We start from the raw sequence: 22,446 nt of genomic DNA on the forward strand, positions 1-22,446 counted from the left end.
CCCCACTTATTATTCTACTGCTCTGTTCAGAATCTAATTTCATATAGTAAACTACATACTGGCATTTAACAAACAAATGGAGCTTAAGCTGCAGATATATTTACACTTCAATATTAATAACATTGGAAATGTTGGATATTGTACTGTGCCCTACTCTGCAATGTTTATTTTCCTGCTTTTTTGCCATTTACCAATCCCATCCCTGATTATTAAGTATTACTGTACATTCAATTAAAATTTCAACCACTTCTGCCAGCTGGTCAGCGTCAGAAAAACAGTGAATGATGTGACGGATAAAGACAGCAGGATTTTATTTTTTTGTTTGAAAACATGGCTCACGTGTACATGAAGAGATCAGGGAATAGATAAGATATACTTTGTCCACAGGGGGCGCCAAATCAACATGAAGTAAAGTTCTGACTGTAGCTTTAAAGAAATGTTGGATAATGACTAGTATTTGTAAAACACCCCAGTGTGACTTATTGACCTCACTCTTTGTATTACAACAGACTGTTGTGTCATTGAAGCCCTTCTCTCAGCCTTATTACAGGCCTCACAGTTCTTTATTTATAGGTGTATTTAGCTTTGACTACTAGCCGTAGCCCATATGTATAAGCCAAGTAATAGCAGCTTGGCTTTCAGATCCACACAGCCTAACATTATCCCTCCGCAAAACAATTGCTCCGGGACTGCTTGGCCTATTTATAGCCGGCTCCTACTCACATTTTGATGTTTCAATTCACACAAATCAAAGCTCTTTTAACAGATGCTGCCCACACACTGGAGACCCTTTTGAAACTTCAAATCTATCAAAGCTGCTCACATGTCTCACTTTCTTCTGAGGTTTGGGGGGGATCTTTATGCTTTGCTGTTCTAATAGTCACTCCAGCTCTACGCTAAGAGCCCAGAGTAAAAAGAAACTCCACTGTCTGCTCTCTCTCGGGGGTTTTAGGTGCTTTTACGCAGGTCTTTTTCTGTCTCTGTAGCTCTCTGAGTCTTTTTCTTTGCTGCTTCACTGTGCTGTGATTCTCTGACAGGTAACATACAGCCCTGCGGCAGTGTTTACGGGCACAACCCCCCTCCTTACTCACACATCCTCATTGAAGCGACTCTGTCGTGAGATATGCAGGATGAGTTAATAATTTGAAACTTTTCTGCTGGTGTCTCAGTGAGACGATGTGGCTTAGACTGCGTTAAGACCTTCCAGCTGTGCATGTCTCAGTAGGTGTGTATGTGTGTGTGCGTGGGTGTGTGTGTTTGTGAGCCGTAATTGAGTTGCTCCAGAGCGGCAGTTGTAATAAGAAGTGTCCCAGGCTGCCTGGAACGAGGTGATAAGCTGCTCGCTAGACCGGGACACAAGCTGCAGGCCACAGGTGACACCAACACACTGTTCCACATCCAAAGCATGTGTGTACGTGTGAGCGTCGTGACTCTCTCTCTCTGGGAACAGCCCTCCCCTCACCTGCAGTCCCCGTGAGAAATTCATGTGTAAACTCAGCTCAGGCGCCAGAGATTAACGTCGTTTTTACCTGGAGAGCTGAGAGAGATTCAGATTCCCTTATCCTCTACGGAACATAAACACACCAACACTCACACATCCTCAGCAGAAAACTAAAGCATGACTGACTGAATCATTCAAACACACACACTTCTTTGGGTACTCTAATTGCTGTACTATATGGTATAGTTTATTAGGTACGTTTTTAACATTCCTCCACTACCTCTGGTGGAGCAGGAATGTTAAATGTGTAATGTGTTAGTGGTATTGTTGGGCAGTGGCCTTTAAAAAAAAGAAGAAAACAACTTTACTGATGTTCAGAGTTCTTGACCTAAGTAGTGTTGATTCAAAACTTTTCTTTCTTTCTTTCTTTCTTTCTTTCTTTCTTTCCGCTCTCACTTTTAATATCGTTTGGTTTCATAGTTAATTACTTGGTTCGTTTCTCTGACAGGACTGGAGTAAAACCATTATGGTGGCTAAGTTAATTTACAGTCACAGGTGATTTGAGTTTATTGCTTATATAGTGTTATTGGCATTTACATTGGCAGACCATTAAAAAATGGCGAGCTGAAATGGCAAAAATGTCAAGAAGTAGTTACAATAGTCCTCTTATTAGATAATTTCTACCAGAGATCAGTTACAAATATATTCATGTGTTAAGTTCCCGGCTCAGTGCACAGTGTTGGTCCCACTTCTGTTATATATATAAACAACTACATATGTTATGTTAAAACATGTTATGTTTAAATGCTAAAATCATGAATAATGAATGATAGTGCATTAGATTCAAGATTCACTTTATTGTCATTTCCTTTCGTATTTTCATATTCAGTGAAACGAATACCGTTTTCTCAACCAGCGTGTATCAGTGTATCAGTCAGTAAAGTGCTTATTCTGGATTCATCATTAACAGGGAAGACTGAAGGACTCTCTCTCTCTCCCTCTCTCTCTCTCTCTTCTCTTTCTCTCTCTTTCACTCTCTCTCTCCTCTCTCTCCTCCTTTCTCTCTCTCTCTCTCTCTCTCTCTCTCTCTCTCTCTCTCTCTCTCTCTCTCTCTCTCTCTCTCTCTCTCTCTCTCTCTCTCTTTCATCCATCCATCACTGATCAGGGATGGTGGTCAGATATGAAAAATAATAGAAAATATAAAAATGGTCTGCAATAGCAGCCTTCACTCTTCTGGGATTTAGGATCCTGCGTGTTTGGCTGAAGTCTGACAAGCAAAGAAGTGATCACTTAAAAATCAGACAGGTTGGTAAACAAGCTGACATATTAACAAGGTAGCTTTATCTAAACTGATAAGCAAAACGTAAACCAGAAAAGCAGCGCACCTGAAGTCACAGACATGTTCTTTTTGTTGGTATGTCCTTTAGCCCTCTCAACTCCTTTTTTAGGAATCTAACTGAGTCCCCAGGTCTCAGTATAAACATTAATGTCATCTATTATTATTGAGTAGTATGTTGGTCCAAGTCCAGTAGTTCTGAAGTTGAAGTACAAAATCCCAACATCATACACTATTGTTGTCACATCCATACAGTTAACTCCTACAGCACCCACCACCCCCTCTCTGCACCCTGTACACCTGGTGCTTTTTGTATTGTCCAGAGAGATGGAGGCTGGTCAGCTCCAGCCTAAACACTGGTGTAAACACTGGCCTCCTGTCAGCTTCAAACGGTCTGAGGATCACTGAAGGAGGGAGGAGGAGCGAAGCGGTGCTCTTTTGAAGCTCCGTACTTGTCTCTTCTCCGGCCTCTCTCTATCCCAACTCTTTTCCATCCTTACTTGACCCTTGTCCCCTGCCTCCTTCCTCCCTTTCTCAGTATTTTCTGCCTCCAGAAAGCCTCTCCAGCTCTCTTTTCTCTCTTCATCTGAGACTCCTTCTCCTCTCCATTATGTAGCAGCTCCACAGTACTATTGTGTTGATTGATAACCATTGGCTGTGTGTGCGTGTGCGTGTGCTGTGTGTGTGTGTGTGGTGTGCAGTCAGATGGGCTCTGTCAATGACAGCATATGGCATGTGTGAGTGACATGGAGACTATCTATAGTATATTGTGCCAGATTGTGCTTGTGATTGACTGACGGTGACATTTAAAGGCAACATCGCTTGTTCTTCTGGGTAGGAGGATTCTACTTTCATGTTTTATGCATAATAATGGTGTGATCAGTTATTTTTGTTTTCAGCCCCATGGTGTAAAAAGGTAGCTGTGTGATTTAGAGACATTGTTGGTAAAGGCCATCACAAAGTTTTAATGTATTTTGTAAATTTTCCTCTTGAGACGATAAAAAACAACTCCAGTCATTATTGTTTTAACAGGTTGCTGCTTGTCCTCCACAGCTCTCACTCGAGGAAAATACAATTTGAATAACCTTTTAGCATCTTTTTTAGAGTGACGTTGCTTCACAAAGTCACAAATATGAATAAGTCTTAAACCTCCTAATTCTTATAATTCCAGTTCCAGTCCTATTAAACAATTTAAGATCATCCCCCATCGCTAGTAAGCACCAGAATTACTAGTTGCTTAAACAAATGTTCAATATTTCTATTATTTTAGTCCGGAAATATCGATCATATGTTATGTCTAAGCTGTAGCCCAGTCCCCCGCCACCACTCTCAGGGGCTGTAGCTCCCGTAATAGCTACCACAATGCTCTTGTGCTCCACCACCCCGATGTAAACAAGCACAGATGACAGGTGGCATTTCCTAGTGCAGAGTTGTTTGGCAGTATTTTATTGTAAAGTAATGAAGATTAAGTTGAATGTGGGCTGTGTCTGTTCCAACTCAACTCATTTTTATTTAGCACCTTTCATACATTCAAACATGCAGCCCAAAGTGCTTCACAAAAGAACAGAGACAGAAAACAACAGCAATAGATACAATGATACAAGACTGAAACAAGATAGAGGAATGTGGTGTGAAATACTTAAAAAAGAAAAGAAAGAAAATCCATTAAATAAAATCAGTCAATTAAATAAAATCAAATAAATACTAGAAAAATAAATAAAATAATTAAAAAGAAGAAGATAAGATAAAATAAAATAAATTAAAATGATGTTAAAACGGTCATAAAAGTAATAATGCAGTCCAGGGTAAAAGGAAACAAGCACATAACCACTCGACCACTGTAACCAGCTATGACAAGTCGAGATTTAACCTGTTAAGAGGACCAAAGGCTGGTGACGCTAACGTAAGCCACGCTCAGTAAATCAGTTTGACATCATTTAGCCACAGACTCTGTGATCCTGTGTTTAGCTGTCATAATCAATAAGTACAACAAACATAAGAAGCAGCAATTGACAGCTTGGCAGCTTTAGGCACAATATGATGCACCCTATTTTTAATGCATGAAGCTATGGGGTAATTAGAGGTTTTATATCAGCAGTCGCCATCTTGATTATTTATAAAAAATGTCCTTGGCTGGGCTCTTCAGTGTTGTAGTTCAGAAAAAGAGTTGTGATTGGCCAGACTAGGTCCTGGTTTGCTGGAAGTCTCTCCAACCAGGAGGACTAGACTTGTCTGCCAGAGCAAACAAATATTAGCTCATAGATTTGTTTGGTTCTCAGTCCTTACGTCGTTAAGCTCATTTGATTTCAGTCCAGCAACTTCAGAAACTAATTTACAGCATCAGCAGGCAGGTGTTTGTTTTTTTTAAAGGAGAAGCACTGATAAACCCAGTGAACAATGTAACTGCAAACCCATTTTACCAGCCCACTATCACACAGAGAGAAGACTTTAAATGTTAAAAACTGTGTACTACACATTGTTAAGCATTTAACTTTAGCTGCTTAAATGTGAGATATTTCCCTCAGGAGTCAGAGGAAATCAAAACAGAGCTCAAAGGAGAGTAAAAAAAGTGAAATCAGGGTTTTCAGAAGGGCATTTATCTGTGTCAGCTGGATGAACATGTAGTTTGCTAACATGTTAGCTTTATCAACTTGAGATGTAATATGCTAGCTAAAGTGGCCAAAAAAAATATCAATTGTCTCATACAAGTGGTTTATGAAATAAAAATGGTAAATATTTAGATGTCAGATCTAAGTAGAAATTCTGTAATCCCCTGTCATTACTCTTCAGACGTAATGAGAATCAGTTGTGTTTGTTTTGTTGTTTTGGCAGCTTCCAAATTAATCCTTGTGTTATGACATTTAAGAACAAATGATAACTGACAGTATACAATTAACTGTATTAATACATCAGTTTAATTGACCATAACAGAAATGATAATTTATTTTCAGCCCTATTAATAACCATGTTTTGTTGTTTATAATGGTCGGGGCCCACCCCGGCTGCTCTTGTTCTCCACGCAGAGACAGTGACTATTAAAAGAAATGTTCAGGAGATGAATGCCATAATCTGCAACATTTTCTTATAAGTGCTTGACTTACTTTCCTCTGATGTGTAATGACTCACTCAACCTACATTGGTGGCTCAGAACACCAGGTGTGAGAGAGAACTCCTTTGTGAGAAAAAAAGATTTCTGCCTCAAAGAAAAAACAAAGATGCCCCTAAAGATGGAAAAATTTATATTTTCCACCACATAAGTGCAGCATGGAACACCTCGCTCTTCAGTGTTGGTACTTTTCGCTAAAGCAGCATTGAATAGATTTGCAGATCTGCTGTCGTAATGGAAGAAGCAGGGATTTTTGAGCATTTTACATCGATTGACCCAGATTGTTTGGGGTAATGAAGAACAGGAGGGTTATTTAGGGACATCCAAAGTACTCTGAATACAGTATTGATTGTTTATTGATGTTTGTCTCTTGTCTTGTGCAGGTGAGAGTGCAATGAAGAGAGCTTTCAGAGTGTGAGGCCATGGGCTGCACCTCGGCCAAGCAGGTGTCGGCCGTGCCCAACGATGAGGAGGGACGCGGCAAGGCCTACAGCAATGGAGACCTGTTCAGCGGTAAGGATACACACACACACACACACACACACACACACACACACACACACACACACACACACACACACACACACACACACACACACACACACACACACACACACACACACACACACACACAGAGATGTCAATAAAAACATCAAAACTTCATTTCACTCAGTTAATTGCTCGGTGCAGACCCACTGCCCCGTCTGCCTTCACTTCATATCCTCTTTATTATGGCTCATCGTCCTCTGTTAGAGTGTTAAGTTCTCCTTTTTACACAATAACTGTCAACACTGCAGTTTTATAGGAGTCATACGTGTTGACAGTTCATGAAAGAGAGGGGAAGTAACCAGTTAGTAAGACTGCAGTGTGTACACTTATTCAAGTGTTGTGAATCCTTGATGTTCCTAAAGTCCTACAACTAGTCTTTGGAGCTGAAGAGAGAAAGTGTGAGGAATGAAAGTAAACGGAAAAGAAAGTAAGACACAAGATGACAAGATGAGATTGTACAGGTGTAGTTAATGAGTCTGTCCATAGTTTATGCATGAAGTTCAGTTTATTCATCAAACAGAGTTTTACTCTGGCAATAAAGAAATACATCTTTAATCATTTCTGTGACTAAGAAGGACATTTTTCTACATTTTGACAAGATGATAAATCTAACGACTAGGTAAAGAGATTTTAATTTCTTAAAGCAAATCTGTGTGACAGACTGAACACAGTGGTTTGAAAGAAAGTGGATTAAGAAGGCGGAAGGGTTTGATAAAATACACTATAAAGCTGCATTATGAAGTATGAGAGTCTTTGCTTTTGAAGCTTGACTTACATGGATTATTTCTCTCTCTGCAGGTAGAATTTGTCACTATTCTTAGTAGCCCAACTCTATAGAGGTCAAGTGAAGTGAAAGTTTAACATCTGCAGTTGACCTAAGTGCTTCAGCTGTACAAGCTTTAAACTCAATTTAATAATATAAGTCAACAGGTGAAAAACTTCATTGTCAGAGTACCCTGATGTAGAGAGAGACTGATTAAGTGGTTGGGGCTGTTTAACTGGACAAAGTAACGGCATTTTATTTTTTTTTACGTTATGTTTTTGGGCATTTTTGCCTTTAATGATAGGACAGCTGAAGAGAGACAGGAAATGTGGGGGGTAGAGAGAAGTTGAGCACATGCAGCAAATAGTTGACCGGCCTGGCGACCTCTGCAACTAAGACTGTAGCCTCTATACGTGGGACCGCGAGGCCACCAGCGCCCCAGTAATGGTATTTTTAAATAATTGGTTGATGTCTGCGCTCACGAAACTGATCTAAAAACATAACGATAATAATAATCTTAAATCTAAAACATTTACTGGCTAAGGTTTAATATATATCCTGTTATGATGTATAGAATAATGCAGTTTAGTATTGCTTTTAACATCCCTACCAGTCATGTTCGAAATCTATAGCATAACCCAGTGTATTTTTCTATTTCATTAATTAATGAATTAAAAGATTATCAATAACATGTTACTGACTAAGATAACATGTGTCTTAGATTGTAATTTGCATGTGGTAATGGATGTTATTGTTGTATTTTATTAAGTGCAATTAAATAACAACAATAACAATAACAATAACAACAAGGTGATATTGACATTATATATCAGCCTTCAACCTACATGCTCTAACGGTCGTCATTGGCTGTGAATAAAACAATATTGGTGAAACACTACCCTGATGGTTGCAAATCCTCAGATTACCTTCAAAATATTTCTTTTTAAATGTATCTGCCAGACATTTTGGGGTATTTTTTCTAACTAAAGGACCATTCATATGACTGCATGGCTCTATACTTAATGTACACAGACAAGAAGAGTGGAATCAGAGTGTGAGGACGACATGCACCAAATGTTTGGAGTTGTTGTATGTTGGGTGTCTGCTCTTCCAACTAAAGGAACCAGTGCCCTTTGCTTCAGATTGAAACGTAACTGAAAAGAGGAAACGTAAATCTAAGACCATTTCCAAATCTGAGGAGCACAAGTAGCAGCACTCAATTTTCAAAGGTCAGGATCCACAAAGACTGGACACAACTGGATTAATCACTGGATCGTAATGAGAGACATTTAATCAACAATGATTGTAATAATTGATTAACTCTCCTAAAGCTTACAGTCCCTGGTTCCTTGGTCTTTCAAAGAACTTTCTCTATCTGAAAGGACTTTCATTTTCGCAAAAGCATGAGTGCAAACTCAACTCATAACCGTACAGACAACAAACAACAAACAGCTTACAAGTGCAGCTTAAAACAGTTCAAAATGTCCCCAGGAAAAGTAAGCTGGACTAAAAATAGCCATCAATAAATAAATAAATAAATATCAGGGTCAAGCACCTAGACTGTCTCAGAAGTTAATCAGTCTAATGGAAGGTCAATGGCTTTTTTATAGTCCTTTCAGTTTTGCCCTCTCTTAGTAGTTGGTACAGAGGTCAAGATGCAGTCCTTTACTCCAGTTATTTGCTTCCACTTTCTGTTTCACATGACTAAAAGCTGAATATGTGGATTTTTTCAGATTTTAAGAATAAAAAAAGTTGAATTTGAAGATGTCACTTTGGTCTTTGGGGAGTTTTCAAGCTCATTTTTTGACATTTCTTACATTTTAGGCCTCTGTTATTCAGACAGTAATGTAGGTCATTCTTCAGTTATAGAGCAGGGTTTGTGCTTCTACTGTTTGATGGATTGATTAAAAAAGACTACTTTGACATACAAAGAATTGATCATGTAATTAATCAGTGATGAGTATAACGGCTCGTTGTAGCTCTAGCTTTATTAATTTCTCTTTGGGTGTGATGCAACGTGGGACAGAAATAAAAAGTGAAAGCCAGAGGAAGAGAGAGATGATGAGTGCTGGAGGGATTAACGGCGATTAAGAATTAGGAGCAACACTCTGCTATGACGGCATGCATGCGGATGGAGGTGGCAGATGATGATCCACAGGGGGCCTCACTCTCTCCCTCTCCATCTCTGTCATCCCGTTCTCCCTATAACTCCCTCTCCTTCACCCTCTTTCTGACTCGCTGCTCTTGCTCGACCTGGCTACTCTCTCTGGCACGTTCACCTCATCCAACCTCCTCTCTCCTCCCTCCCGCCTGCCTCTCCCTGGGATTTCTCTGTCTGCTCTCCCCATTCTCGTCTTTTTAGGGAGCGACAGAACAAGCCAGGAGACGAGGGAGGGAGTGATTGGAAGAGTGGAGCTTTTTCCTCGAGAGAGGACAGGGATATGACGTGTTTTGACACTGCTGCTCTTCTATCTCTCTCTCACCCTCCCTCTTCAACTTCTCTGTCTCTTCCCTTCCCCTTCTCAAGGCCTCGTTCTCCCCTTCCTCTTTCTCGCCGTCTCTCTATTTTGGGTCTCCATACCCCTTCCCTCCCTCCCTCCTCCTCCTCTTTCCTCCTCCCTCTCTTCCTGCCTTCATCTCCCAGTGTTTCTCCTCCCCAGCTCTTTTCCTCTCTTCTCTGGCACATTAGGTCACAACCTTTTGTCCTTTTATCCCCTCTCCTCTCTCTTTCTCCTCTCCTCTCCTCCCTCTCCCTCCTCTCCCTCCCATCCTATCCCTTGCTCATGCTATCAGTGCGTTAAAGGGAATCTTAAGTGGCGAAGGCTGGTCTAGACTACAGTCTGAGTGCGTATGCTGGTGCGTGTATGCGGAGGTAGAAGACCAAAGTGACCTCGATAGAGAGGATTAGAGATAATAACATCCTTTCTTCATGCCTCCCTCATCTTTATCCTTTCTCATCCCTCTTTCCTTATCGCATCTCGCTCTCTATCTCCTCTTTTCATACAATCATTTTCACATATTGTGTAGTCATTCTCTTCCTCTACACTCACTGCCCTTTCAAACTTGGGTCAAACTAACTCACTGCATCCGGTGTACTTCTCATGATGGAGGCGGAACAGATTAGTCGGTCTAACTAAGCCCCCAGTAGACTGTGTGTGTGTGTGTGTGTGTGTGTGTGTGTGTGTGTGTGTGTGTGTGTGTGTGTGTGTGTGTGTGTGTGTGTGTGTGTGTGTGTGTGTGTGTGTGTGTGTGTGTGTGTGTGTGTGTGTGTGTGTGTGTGTGTGTGTGTGTGTGTGTGTGTGTGTGTGTGTGCTCACATATGTTTGTGAATTGCAGATCAGCGTATGTAGTGAGACACTGATCCTCCTCTAACATATTTGTCTGCCAGTCAATCCGTCTATGTGTGTGTTTTGTGTGTGTGCCCCAGATATTCTTGCCTTACTGCCCTCGCTGTCAGACTCCTGTCACTAACAATCCCCCGCCCCGTCCCCCTGCCCCCCCTCCTCCCGTCTCCCTCCGTCCCTCTCTCACAATAACCGGATAAGTCTGAGCTCCATTACACAAACACTGAAGGACGACAAGGGAAAATAGCAACACTTTCCACAACATCATGCTATTGATGTCTACAATCATCACAGTCAGAGCAGATTGGAGTTGAGATAGTGACTGTGTGGTACTCTATGTGTATATTATTGCATACTTACATGTATACACAACACAGTGGCGTGCAGATTTCACTGTTTGTTCAAGGATTTGTGCTGATTTTTGTGCCGGAGCAGCTGAGTGGTTTGAAGTTGTCCTGATTACAGAGTCAGCCACTTGTGTGTGAAATTTGTGGGAAAAGAGGAAGGAGATCAAGTATTTTCTGACAATTAATGCCAAGGTTGTATCGTTGTATGTTTTTACTCCTAGGAAGAAAGCAAGATTACTCAACAATTAGTGCCGGATAGAAGAGCTGAATGAATGAACTGAGCTTTCTTTATCAGCCTGCAGAGTCCTTGGGGGAACTATCTCACATTCACAAACAGATGAAAGAGCAGTTTAAAATCCTTGAGAAGACTTTTTATGCATCATCATTTCATAGTATTCTCTCATGTTTGGGAACTCAAGTGATGATGCAAATACAAAAATAAAGTGTGTAGAGAGAGAATGATATTGTGACGACTGCTTGTTCAATCTCTATGCTTTCCACATGGCAGATTGTAAAAGAGCAATTCACCATAACTTCTACAGCAAGGCTGCTGAGCTGCTCCAGTCGAGCTTTTCATTGGTTAACTTAAGTTAACCGTTGTCGTACTTGGCAGCCTTGAAAAGAACATCAATGTTAGGCGAGTTATCCAAAGTTATATCGATGCTTTCATTAGATAATGGGTTTGGTTTGGATCCAACATGCTCCAGGATTAGGCAAAAGAGCAAGGGGAAGTTGGGAATTTGAAAGAGTACAGACAGATAACCCTCCCTGAATGTCAAGTGTACAAGTACATACTGTACATTAAACATGCATACTTAATAAGTATGCACACAAAACTCCCTCCCTCGTCTAGAGCTAGATAGAGTTATTATGTGCTTTGCCTTTGAAGTAACATTTAACGCATGCACACAGAGTCAAAGCTGATGAAGCGGCTGCATGGTAACATCTTGTAACCAATGAAATTGCCATTACAGCAGCACAGACCTCAATCTTCACATCGTCTCCAGACTGAATTGATATTGATATTTTAGGACACAGTTCCCGAGGGCTGAAGTCTTTTTCTGTTGACTTGATATTTGACTAATTTTTAACCTCTCTCATCGCTCACAACATTTAAACTGTCATCACGAGACACTAAGGAACTTTATTGTTCAGATACTCTGACAGTTTTTGCTAAATCAAGGAAAAAGTCCTGTCATACCATTAACTACTTCATCATACCAAACACAGAATTGAGTACTATTTTCAACATTAATGTGCATCCTGCTGGATAGTCAGAGGGGTCAGATGTTTAGTAATGAGGGTTAAGTATAGTATATCATTTTTATGGGTCAAGAAAGGACTTCTGATGTATAGCATATTTAAGGATTATTTCATTATTGTTTGGGGTGTTTCATAGGTTATTGAGGTGCTCCAATGGGATGAACCATTGAATGTCTATTTCGTCTGGCTGCAGAAACACCGGAAACCACTTACACACCCATTCAAAAAAGACGATCTTTGCAGCAATAATAAACATGTTTACAGCCTGGTTCAAACAACAGCTTCAGTCTGAATAGCTCATTTCTCTATCGGCACACTGCAGGGGGGTTGAATTTTTTAACGCAAGTTCAGAAGATATTAAGATTACAAGTTTTGCCCATTTAAGGACATGACTGACTTGACACACAGGTGGGAACACTGGCCAGGAGGCTCAAAGCCCGCCTCTTTACCTCACACTAGCTCGACAGAAGTTAGGTTGCGTTCAGCATTTCAAATATGGCTAACGCCAATTATTAGCTTCAAAACAGCGCAGTACAGTATATATACAGTATATATACAGCGCATACAGTCTATGGTTGTTGTTATCAGTATTATAATTTCAGTTTCAACAACAGTTACAGACCAAACTATTCAAAACCCCTCCTCTGATCAGTCTGTTCAATCTTTTAAACATTTCACCACGTGCAGCAGAAGACATGTCAATTCTGAATTATGCACATTTTTAGTGTGTGTGTGGTGTGTGATGTGTGTGGTGTGTGTGGTGTGTGTAGTGTGTGGTGTGTAGTGTGTGTGGGGTGTGTGTATTAGAGCTGACACTTGTGTTCAGGTGTAAATGTCATGGCCAGACTGGGGATGATGGCCTGGAGCCAGAGTGGCCATGAGGGAGAACACTCAGCAGGAAGGACAGAGTGACATAGCCACAGGACAGGCAGGCTGACTAGACTGGAACACACACACACACACACACACACACACACACACACACACACACACACACACACACACACACACACACACACACACACACACACACACACACACACACACACACACACACACACACCCAAGAATGGCTATTGAAATGAGTCACACCCGTAAGAATGGCGCACACGCACAAAATTGAAAACTTGCTGATTCATAGACCAAGCAAAATAGAAACATACTTGTGTGCGCACACACACACACACACACACACACACACACACACACACACACACACACACACACAGGCACACACATTTCCATGCACATGCAGTGATTTTAGGTACCTTTAGGTCAGCACAGAACTTGGGTCTTTAATCAGAGATGGGAAAGAGGTCCAAATCACAAAATCATAGCCTGACGATCGCATGACGAAACACCCTTGTCGTTTCTTGTGACAACGGATACCGCACACACACATGCACACATACTACTCACAGCATGACGTTTGTGCCCCTGTTTAAAGTGACGGAAAGTGATGTGATGTGAAGAGTCCTGATTGGTTTAAGCTGGGTCACTTTGATCTATGTTTACCCGTCACATTAAGCCTAGAGACTATCCTGTAACAGGAGCAGAACATTCAGCTGACGCTTATCCAAATTACACGATGACATTTTTCCGCAATTGCTGCTTGAAAACATCCATTTAGATTGGTTCATGGAGCCCACGGCCGCAGCTTATTTTACACCCTCCAAATCATCTGTATCCACCTTAATGTGCAGGTTATATAGCTTGAAATTTATGTGGATTGCCCATGGAATATACGGGCTCTTAATTCTGTTTCCTGCTGCAATAACTGAATGTGCTGCATGTTTACAGAGCACAGCTCCGTTTGGAGGGCCTGTGTAGTGTTGTAAAAGTGTTTGTGTGTGTCTGCATGTTCAGACAAGAGCTGCTTTGCTCCGACACGTTTACATTCCTGAGACAAACAGAACAGTAGAAAAGTAGTCAGCAGTTGTTTCTTCTCATTCCCTTAAATGAGCCGACTTTCTCTCTTTGAAATGGTTTCACATCAGCAGAGCAGGCCATGTTTGGCTTTTCACTGAGAGACGCACATGTGAGAGGCAGAAACACAGGTGATTGCACACATACAGAGGCAAACACACACTCAAACAAACACACACATGATCCAGGTGGACTGTGAGAAGCATAGTAGAGGGAGGGGGGAGAGCCTTCAGCTGAGTACAAAGTGGCACAGACAGACTCGTGGATAAACAAACAGACTGCTGATAGAGTGAGGGCAAAATACAAAGAGTGCAGCAGATAAGTAAGAGAGGTGGGAGTTAGTGTGTGTATTCGTGTGTGTATCAGTGTCTCAGCTGCTTTATCAGGTAAATGTCCAACAGCCAGGTAGTCAGCAGAAACCCTGTGTTCTTGTATTGTTCTGCTCAAGGTTAGGTGGGGTTTGTTCTTACGTAAAGGTGCTGCATGTAGAGTTTTTCGACAGCGTATCAGTTACAGTGCAGGCCCATTTATTGTGACATTGTTTATGATTGTGTGGCAAAAGCACCTTAGGGGGTTGTTCTTCCTGTTTTGGCTCTTCCAGGTCTATTATGTACTTTAATTCAGTTGCTTCAGAAACAATAAGGATGTGTCCATAATTGTCCCCTGTGCACAATTCATATTTCCATCTTTGACTTGAATTGTTTTTAATGTATAAATCTGCTGCTCTGTTTGCCTCTTTTATTAACTGTGTGAGTGTTTTTATGTCACATTGTGTATCTGGAGAGCCAAAGGCAAATTTCCAACTTAGTGGACATTAAAGATTTATTCTATTCTATTCTATTTTAATAGTCTCAATGCGAAAAAAATTTTGTTCTCTATAATGCTGTCTAAAAGTTCCCACAATGACATACAAAGATCTTTAACATCTACACTACATAGTTTTAACTGTCCAACGTTTAGCGTGCCAGATATGAAAATGTATCTTACAAAATTAATCAATATTGATTAATTTAGGGCTTGTTGTATAATAAACAATCAAGTTGATATTGTGTTGTATTGAAGGAGAAGTGATTCAGCGTGTGATTTGAAAATATCATTAAATAAAAAGTAATTTGGCAAATAGAAAGCAGCTTACAATTATTTTCGTCATGGATGAATTTGCAGATCTTTAATATTTTTCACAAATCAGCTAGTCATTGCTGCTCTTTACTTCTAACATGAAGTTTTGAAATGCTTTACTGAGAAAACAAACAAGAAGATGTCACCTCAGGCATGTCTGTTTTGCATTTGACATTTTCTGCAGTTTTTTTCTGTCTTTCTTTCACATGATGGATCCTTTTTTTGCTTTAGAAAACAACCAAATCAACCATTCAACCTTAAAAATGTATTTTTAATCCCTTTCTACATTCACTGTTCAATTTAAAATGTAAAGAAAGGTGCCTTCTAATGCAGGCAAGTAGTGGATATCTCTAGCTTTCTCACCCAAGATATGATGATCCTTTAAGAGAATTTGGATCCTTGGCAAATCAATATGTTGTACCTCTAGAGGGGATGCACTGGCGTCATTTTTCCTAAAGAACATGCGCCTTCAATTGAATTAGGTGGCAAAACATCCTGCATCATGGCTGTCCCCAAAAAGGGAAAAAAAAAACAAACTAGAATGAAATAGAGAAATATCTGGTCAATTCTAAGGATTGCCATCAAACTACCCTTGATTAAAGCAAGGGGTTCCAAAACTTCTCGGCCCACGGCCCCCAAAATATAGGTGCCAAACACTTGTGACCCCCACTGTTCCTCGAATTGATTAATTTAGCTAGTCTGCACATTAGTAGCCACCTACATGCACATGTTGCTGTGTTCCCTGTGCTGTTATGAATTAACTGCTACTACTGATGCTTTTGTTAATTAATTGTAAACTAATACAAACCCTAACCTTAGGAGTCATCTAAAGAAAGGCAGAAAACTAAAGAAAGAAATGTATTTGCAAGGTTGTATTCCTAAATGAATTACTTTAAAAATATATATATTTACAGTAATGGCCATATACGAAATTTTAGATTACTTACATTTTTTTAAAAATCTTCTGACCCCCAATCAGTATCTGGCGACCCCCCACTTTGGGAACCCCTGAATTAAGGTTTATTTAATGGTCCACATTTTGATGCTCAGCCAAGGCAGGATATTTTTGTTGGCCAAATTAAAGTGATGAGGACACATACAGTTTTCAACATGTTCTTTTGAAACTTTTTAAAGTTATGTAGCTAACGCTATGCTTGCTTTGTGAAGGACCTCATCACAGATGTTTTTTAATGAATGTGGACATAAGCTCTACAGTTGAATGGAACATAAATTAAATACTTCAGTATTACAATGATCAGTAGTCAGAACAGTACAACCTAAGGTATGATCCAACAAACCTGACTCAAACAAGCAACTCTAAATCCACATTTCATTCCCTAAATTTTTAACTGTTTCTCCAATGTGCAGTGGTCCATTTGCTTCTCTTGTTTTTAGCTTTTGAGCATAGTTGCTGCCACTCAGTGGGTGTCACCATAGTGACTTCTGCATCACCTGCATAGCCTCTGTAACTCTGTAACTGGCTGCATCTCTTTGAACTGTGAGATCCAAACACTGAATTGTACAGTGCAAAATGTGTAACTTAAGACTCAGTCAGAGATGCAGAATTCAACACTGGGACAAATTTACACATGTAGCAGAGATTAAAGATGCGTGGTGGAGGTGTGGCAGTTCTGCAGAAGTGTTAACTTTTCTTGCCCCTGAGTTTAAATAGTCTTAACTGTCTAAGCTTTCCATGTAGCCTAGAAGCTGTTTAACTGATCTTTAATCCCCTCAAGCTTCCTCCTTCTTAATCGTCTCATTTTTCTTGCTCCAGTCTCTTCTCTCGCTAAAAACACACGTATATTCCTTCTCGCTGTCTCTCTGTTTTTGCTTTTTCTTCCCTCAGATGAGCTGTTGTTGCTCAATGGAAAGGAGATAACTGGTGTCCTTGTACTTAAACCTCAGCTGTCATGTCCACTTTCCTAAAACACTGTATCAGGTTGATGTGATCAGATTACCTTTGACAAATTATGAATTAAATCAATAGTGTAGTCATCATGTCTGGTTGACGAAATGCTGTGAGAGTAAGTGAAACAGATTTGGCACAGTTCAATCATTTGAGCCTTTCAGATCAAATTATGCAGAATGAATGAAAGGAATCTGGACAGTGTTTGTTCTGTTGGAGATGCCTGATAAATATATGTTGTTTCTCTCTCTCTCTCTCTCTCGCTCTCTCTCTCTCTCTCTCTCTCTCTCTCTCTCTCTCTCTCTCTCTCTCTCTCTCTCTCTCTCTCTCTCTCTCTCTCTCTCTCTCTCTGAACCTCTGTCTCCTCAGATGAATACAAGATGAAGGGAGTGGAGGAAGTGAAGTACATGAGAGGGGATGAAAACCGGGTGAATGCACGCAACCAGGAGAACCTGGTGAGAGATACACACACACATACACACACACACTCCCCAATTCCTGCTCCACTGACAGCCTGTCATCCACACAGAGCCTCAGACCTTTTCCTGACAGTTTATCAGTTCAAGCGAACAGGCTCGTGTTTGTGTCCACTGACAGCTCCGTCAGCCTCGGCAGCTCTCACATCCACACTTGTTGTGTATTGCACACGATCAAAAACACCCAAAGAGATGCCTCACACGCAGGTAGAGACAACATGTTGGCGTGTGTGGAATGTGGGGGTCAGTTGCTTGGTTGGTTTGACTCCATCCTGCAAAACCTGAAGTTTTAAACGGAAGAAACTAGTGTCAAATTACCTGTCTGTACACCTTGCTGAGCAGTAAATACTGAATCCTGTTCCAGAAATGCTTTGTCTTCATTAAAGAAGTTGTTTTTAATTGGTACTATCCCACTTTGTAAAGTTTGTACAAATGTACACCCCTTTAAACCAGGAACATGCATGTATAGTCAACTTAACAAATCAATTTAGTCACACTGGTTAGGGCTGGGCGATAATTCGATAACGATATTTATCGTGCTATAAATTTTCTCAATATAAATATAACAAATGTTCTATAAAATTTGATATTTTTAAACCTGTAATTACACCTGCCCACTGGAAAGGGAGGGGGCGCTAATGTGCCTGAGACGCTAGTTGCCAACTAATATTAGACAGAAGAAGAAGAAGGCATTGAATAGCCAATCATGTTTCAGGGTTAGGGGTAGACGGGTTTAAAGACATTTGGAACGGAATGTAAACACAGCTGAAACGAGCGACAGCGACACTGAAGAAAACTTAAAACCTACCAGCTCAACGCAGAGTCGTAAATTTAAATCAAATTAAGCAAATTATCTCAACCTGAGAAAAATAAGAATCTACAAACTAAAACTTCACAAAAATCTCATCTTACATTTAAGACCTGCTTGCTGGATTCAATAAGCTTATCAGAGAACTAAATTCCAGATACAAGTTAACAAACCGGCTTCAACTTTCTCTCAGGAGCAAAAATCTGACTGAAAATTTAAATGGAATAACGATTTGATATTTAGCGGGATAATTATCGCTATCGACTGGTATGAAAGATCTTATTGTGATAAACATCGTTTTCAATATCGCCGAACTCTAATATGCTGTGTCTGAGCTATAGCTCAGTCACCTACCACTAGCCAGGGCTGTAGCTCCTATTGAAGGCTATTGCCATAAAGCCATGCTCTACTACCTGGATGTATGCAAGCAGAGAGGACAGCACTAACTGTCTGCTAGCTGTGCGCTATTAGGCAGCATAAAGCTGTATGTAGGCTAGGTGGTTAATCAGGCACCTGACCACTTGACCAGACATGCAACCTGCATGTGGATGCAAGGAGGACTGAAGACTGGTGATGCTAGCTTAGCTTACTTTAGCCCCACTTTGACATTATTTACCAGCAGACCCTGTGATCCTGTGTTTCACTGTGTTGAATTAAATATGTTCAGTTTGAGTGTTTTCTTAACTCTAGACAAGACTAGGGATTAAAATGTATCATTAAACGACTTGGAAGTATCGCTTTGGAGTATCTCCATTCTCAACACACTAAATGATCTGAAAGTGCTGTTGTCTAGTCAGGTCAAACTCATTTTAAAAGCCTATTAAAAAACACACATTGATCAAAGTGCTGTTCAACCAGAGCTGGCAGCGAAATTGGAACAGAATAATAATGTCTGACCTGAATAGGACGACACATTTGTTAGATGACCCAAACTTTTCAAGACTAAATATTAAAAAAAAAAAGTTTTGGGGACCAAGCAGGAAACAATTTTAACTGGTAATAATGATAAAACAAACTTCTTACATAAAACAGGATAGGTTATTTTTTTTAACATCTTTCAATAGGATCATGTTTTCAGTGTCTGTCAAAATGAAATATAAACACGTCTAAATAAAGCACTTGTGTCATTGATATCTCAATACTAGAAAAAGTAAAGTAACTGTTAGTCTATTAAATGGATGATGGGTCTGGTAATGAGCACATTCTACATAAGACGATCTTTCTGTGCTTTTACGTCTTGCACCATTGTCTTGATGACACCAAATCTTTTGTCTGAAAGTAGTTGAAAGTCTCTGCTGCTTCTGCAACCGTTTTCTTAAAAAAAGGCATCATAACTCTGCCTCAGTTGTCTGATAACTTGTCCTACTTTGGTGCTGCTTCGCTCCAGTCACCATGTCTCTTCCTCTTTCATCCCCTCAGCACAGTAGCAGTGGGTGATGTCTGGCCAACTCGCGTTGCAGATAAGTGGAGCTGTCCACTGTTGTAATTAATATTGACATTTAGCTACTAAAGCCTGAATATAAGACAGTTACACTTTTTCAGATGTTTTTCAAACTCAAACTCAGCTAAACAAGGGAGAGCCTGTTTCCTTTTTCAGCATATCGCCAAGTCAGCCTTGTTGGCATCCTGGAAAGTGGTAAACAATGAGGAATGTAGCTATAAATCTTGATTAAAAACAAATTAGTGTCACACTCCTGTTTTGTTTATAGTACCTCAGCTCAAGAACTGGCTTTATCACAAAAACAAGTTTTAACCATGAGGATAGGCACCTCATATACTCTAAAAGATGAAGCCAAATGCAGCAAAGCAAAGATTTAACATGAGGTAATAGGATAACTTGCAACTATTAAGCTCTCTCCTTTTGGCTTTATGCCAAAAGATGTCTGCAGGTTTGTAAGCCACGGTTTTGTTTTTCTTGTATTTCTTGAGGTCTTAACAATATTTTCTGTCCCACACATGCCCATGTGAACTGTGTAAAATGTTAAAATAGCTAATGTTGCAAAATAGAGGAGGTATAGCATGTGTTAGTTTGATGAATGAGGTCAAGTCAAGTCAAACTTTATTTATATTGCACATTTAAAACAACCGCAGTTGACCAAAGTGCTGTAAAAGCTTAAAAACACAATCAATCCTGCTCTTCCATCAACTCAGCACCTGTCACCAACACATCTGCTTTAGGTTCCCCCCTCTTCACTTTTTAGCCGATACAGGAGTCTGAGGTACTTGAGGAACTGCTACGCCTAGACATCCACAAGTCTGCTGGGTTGGATGCATTGGACCCCCTATTTTTAAAAACAGCAGCCCATGTCATCTCAGGACCCATCTCCTGCATTTTTAATCTCTCTCTTCAGACTGGTGTGTTCCCGAAGGACTGGAAGTCTGCTGCTGTCACCCCACTTTTCAAAGGGGGTGATAATTCAGACTTGAATTGTTACAGACCTATTTCCCTGTATCTCCAAAATAATGGAGAAGCAGGTCAACAAACAGCTATTGCACCATCTGGAGACTCACAACATCCTTAACCAGGCTCAGTCTGGCTTCAGATCCGGGCACAGCTGCATCACGGCTTCACTTAAAGTCACCAATGACATCATATGTGCCATTGATAGCAAAGAGTATTGTGTAGCTGCTTTTGTTGATTTGGCCAAGGCATTTGACTTTGTGGACCACGGCATACTGCTAGACAGGCTTAGAGATATAGGACTCTCTGAGAGCTGCCTTGCCTGGTTTGAGAGTTACTGCTCTGATCGTCTTCAGTCTGTAAGGGTGGAGGGGCTCCTTTCAGATCCCCTGCCTCTCTCTATTGGTGTCCCACAAGGGAGTATATTGGGTCCTACACTGTTCAACATTTATGTTAATGACATTGCCCTTGCAGCAGGTGATTCTCATATCCATCTATATGCAGATGACACAATTATTTATACATCTAGTTCCTCCATGACCACAGCACTGTCCACATTACAGGCCAGTTTCCTTAGTGTCCAACATGCTCTCATGAGGCTCCATTTGGTTTTAAATTCCAATTAAACTAAATGTATGGTTTTTAACAAAAACATGCCATTGCCCAACAGCCCCCTCAAAATCTCCTCCCTGGATGGATCGGAGATTGAGTTTGTTGACAGTTACAAATACCTAGGGATCTGGCTTAACTGCAAACTTTCTTTCGAAGCACACATCAACACACTACTCACTAAGGTCAAATCCCGCATTAGTTTTCTTTATCGCAACAAATCCTCCTTCACACACTCTGCTAAACAGCTTCTGGTTCAGATGACAGTCCTCCCTATTCTTGATTACGGTGACATAGTCTAAAGGTCCGCTTCCAACACTCTCCTTCACAAACTGGATGTCATTTACCACGCTGCTATCCGTTTTGTCACTGGAGCCCCATTCACCACTCACCACTGTCACCTGTACTCTCAGCTGAACTGGCCTTCACTCCACTCTCGCAGACAAACACACTGGTTTCTATTCATTTACAAATCCCTCACTGGTAAAACCCCGTTATATCTACAGTCACTAATCAAACTTCACAGCACAAACCGTAGCCTGCGCTCAAGTAGCCTTATCAAACTCATCCCACCCAAAGCCCGGACCTCCGTTGGTCGCACCTCCTTCCAGTTTTCCGCTGCGAATGACTGGAATCACCTTCAACAATCCCTAAAGCTGACCTCTCTCATTCCACTCGCCACTTTCAAAAAACTAATACACCCCATAACTCAACATCACTGCACTTGCTTTTAAATTGCATTTAAGTTGTTCACTGCTGTCATATTTTTGTATTGTATTGTTCTGTCTCTAGGTTTCTCTGTATGTCCTCTCTGTTTCTTGTTTTGTCTTTTATTTATTGTCATGCCACCTGTGTTGCCTCCTCGCCCAGGTCGTTATTGCAAATGAGAATTGGTTCTCAATTAACTCACCTGGTTAAATAAAGGTTAAATAAAAATAAAATAAAAATAAAAACAAATAGTTAAAACAAATAATTTATAAGAGTAGATATTTAAGACTTACCAGAAGGTACTGGAAGACCCAAACCACATTTTTGCTCAGACAGGTTTCCGG

At 40.5% G+C, this 22,446-nt stretch overlaps 1 protein-coding gene across 1 annotated transcript in view; it reads left to right on the plus strand.

Annotated features, from left to right (window-relative positions):
• Nucleotides 1-22,446, plus strand: part of zgc:92140 (uncharacterized protein LOC447854 homolog) — a 38,293-nt gene that overhangs the window by 11,366 nt on the left and 4,481 nt on the right. The window contains exons 2-3 of the mRNA XM_034673677.1: nt 6,267-6,396; nt 17,470-17,555. Coding sequence (XP_034529568.1) covers nt 6,306-6,396; nt 17,470-17,555 — 177 coding nt within the window. The 5' untranslated portion in view covers nt 6,267-6,305. The remainder of the gene's footprint in view (nt 1-6,266; nt 6,397-17,469; nt 17,556-22,446) is intronic.

The sequence above is a fragment of the Notolabrus celidotus genome, chromosome 2, assembly GCF_009762535.1.
Source record: "Notolabrus celidotus isolate fNotCel1 chromosome 2, fNotCel1.pri, whole genome shotgun sequence".
Lineage (NCBI taxonomy): Eukaryota > Metazoa > Chordata > Actinopteri > Labriformes > Labridae > Notolabrus > Notolabrus celidotus.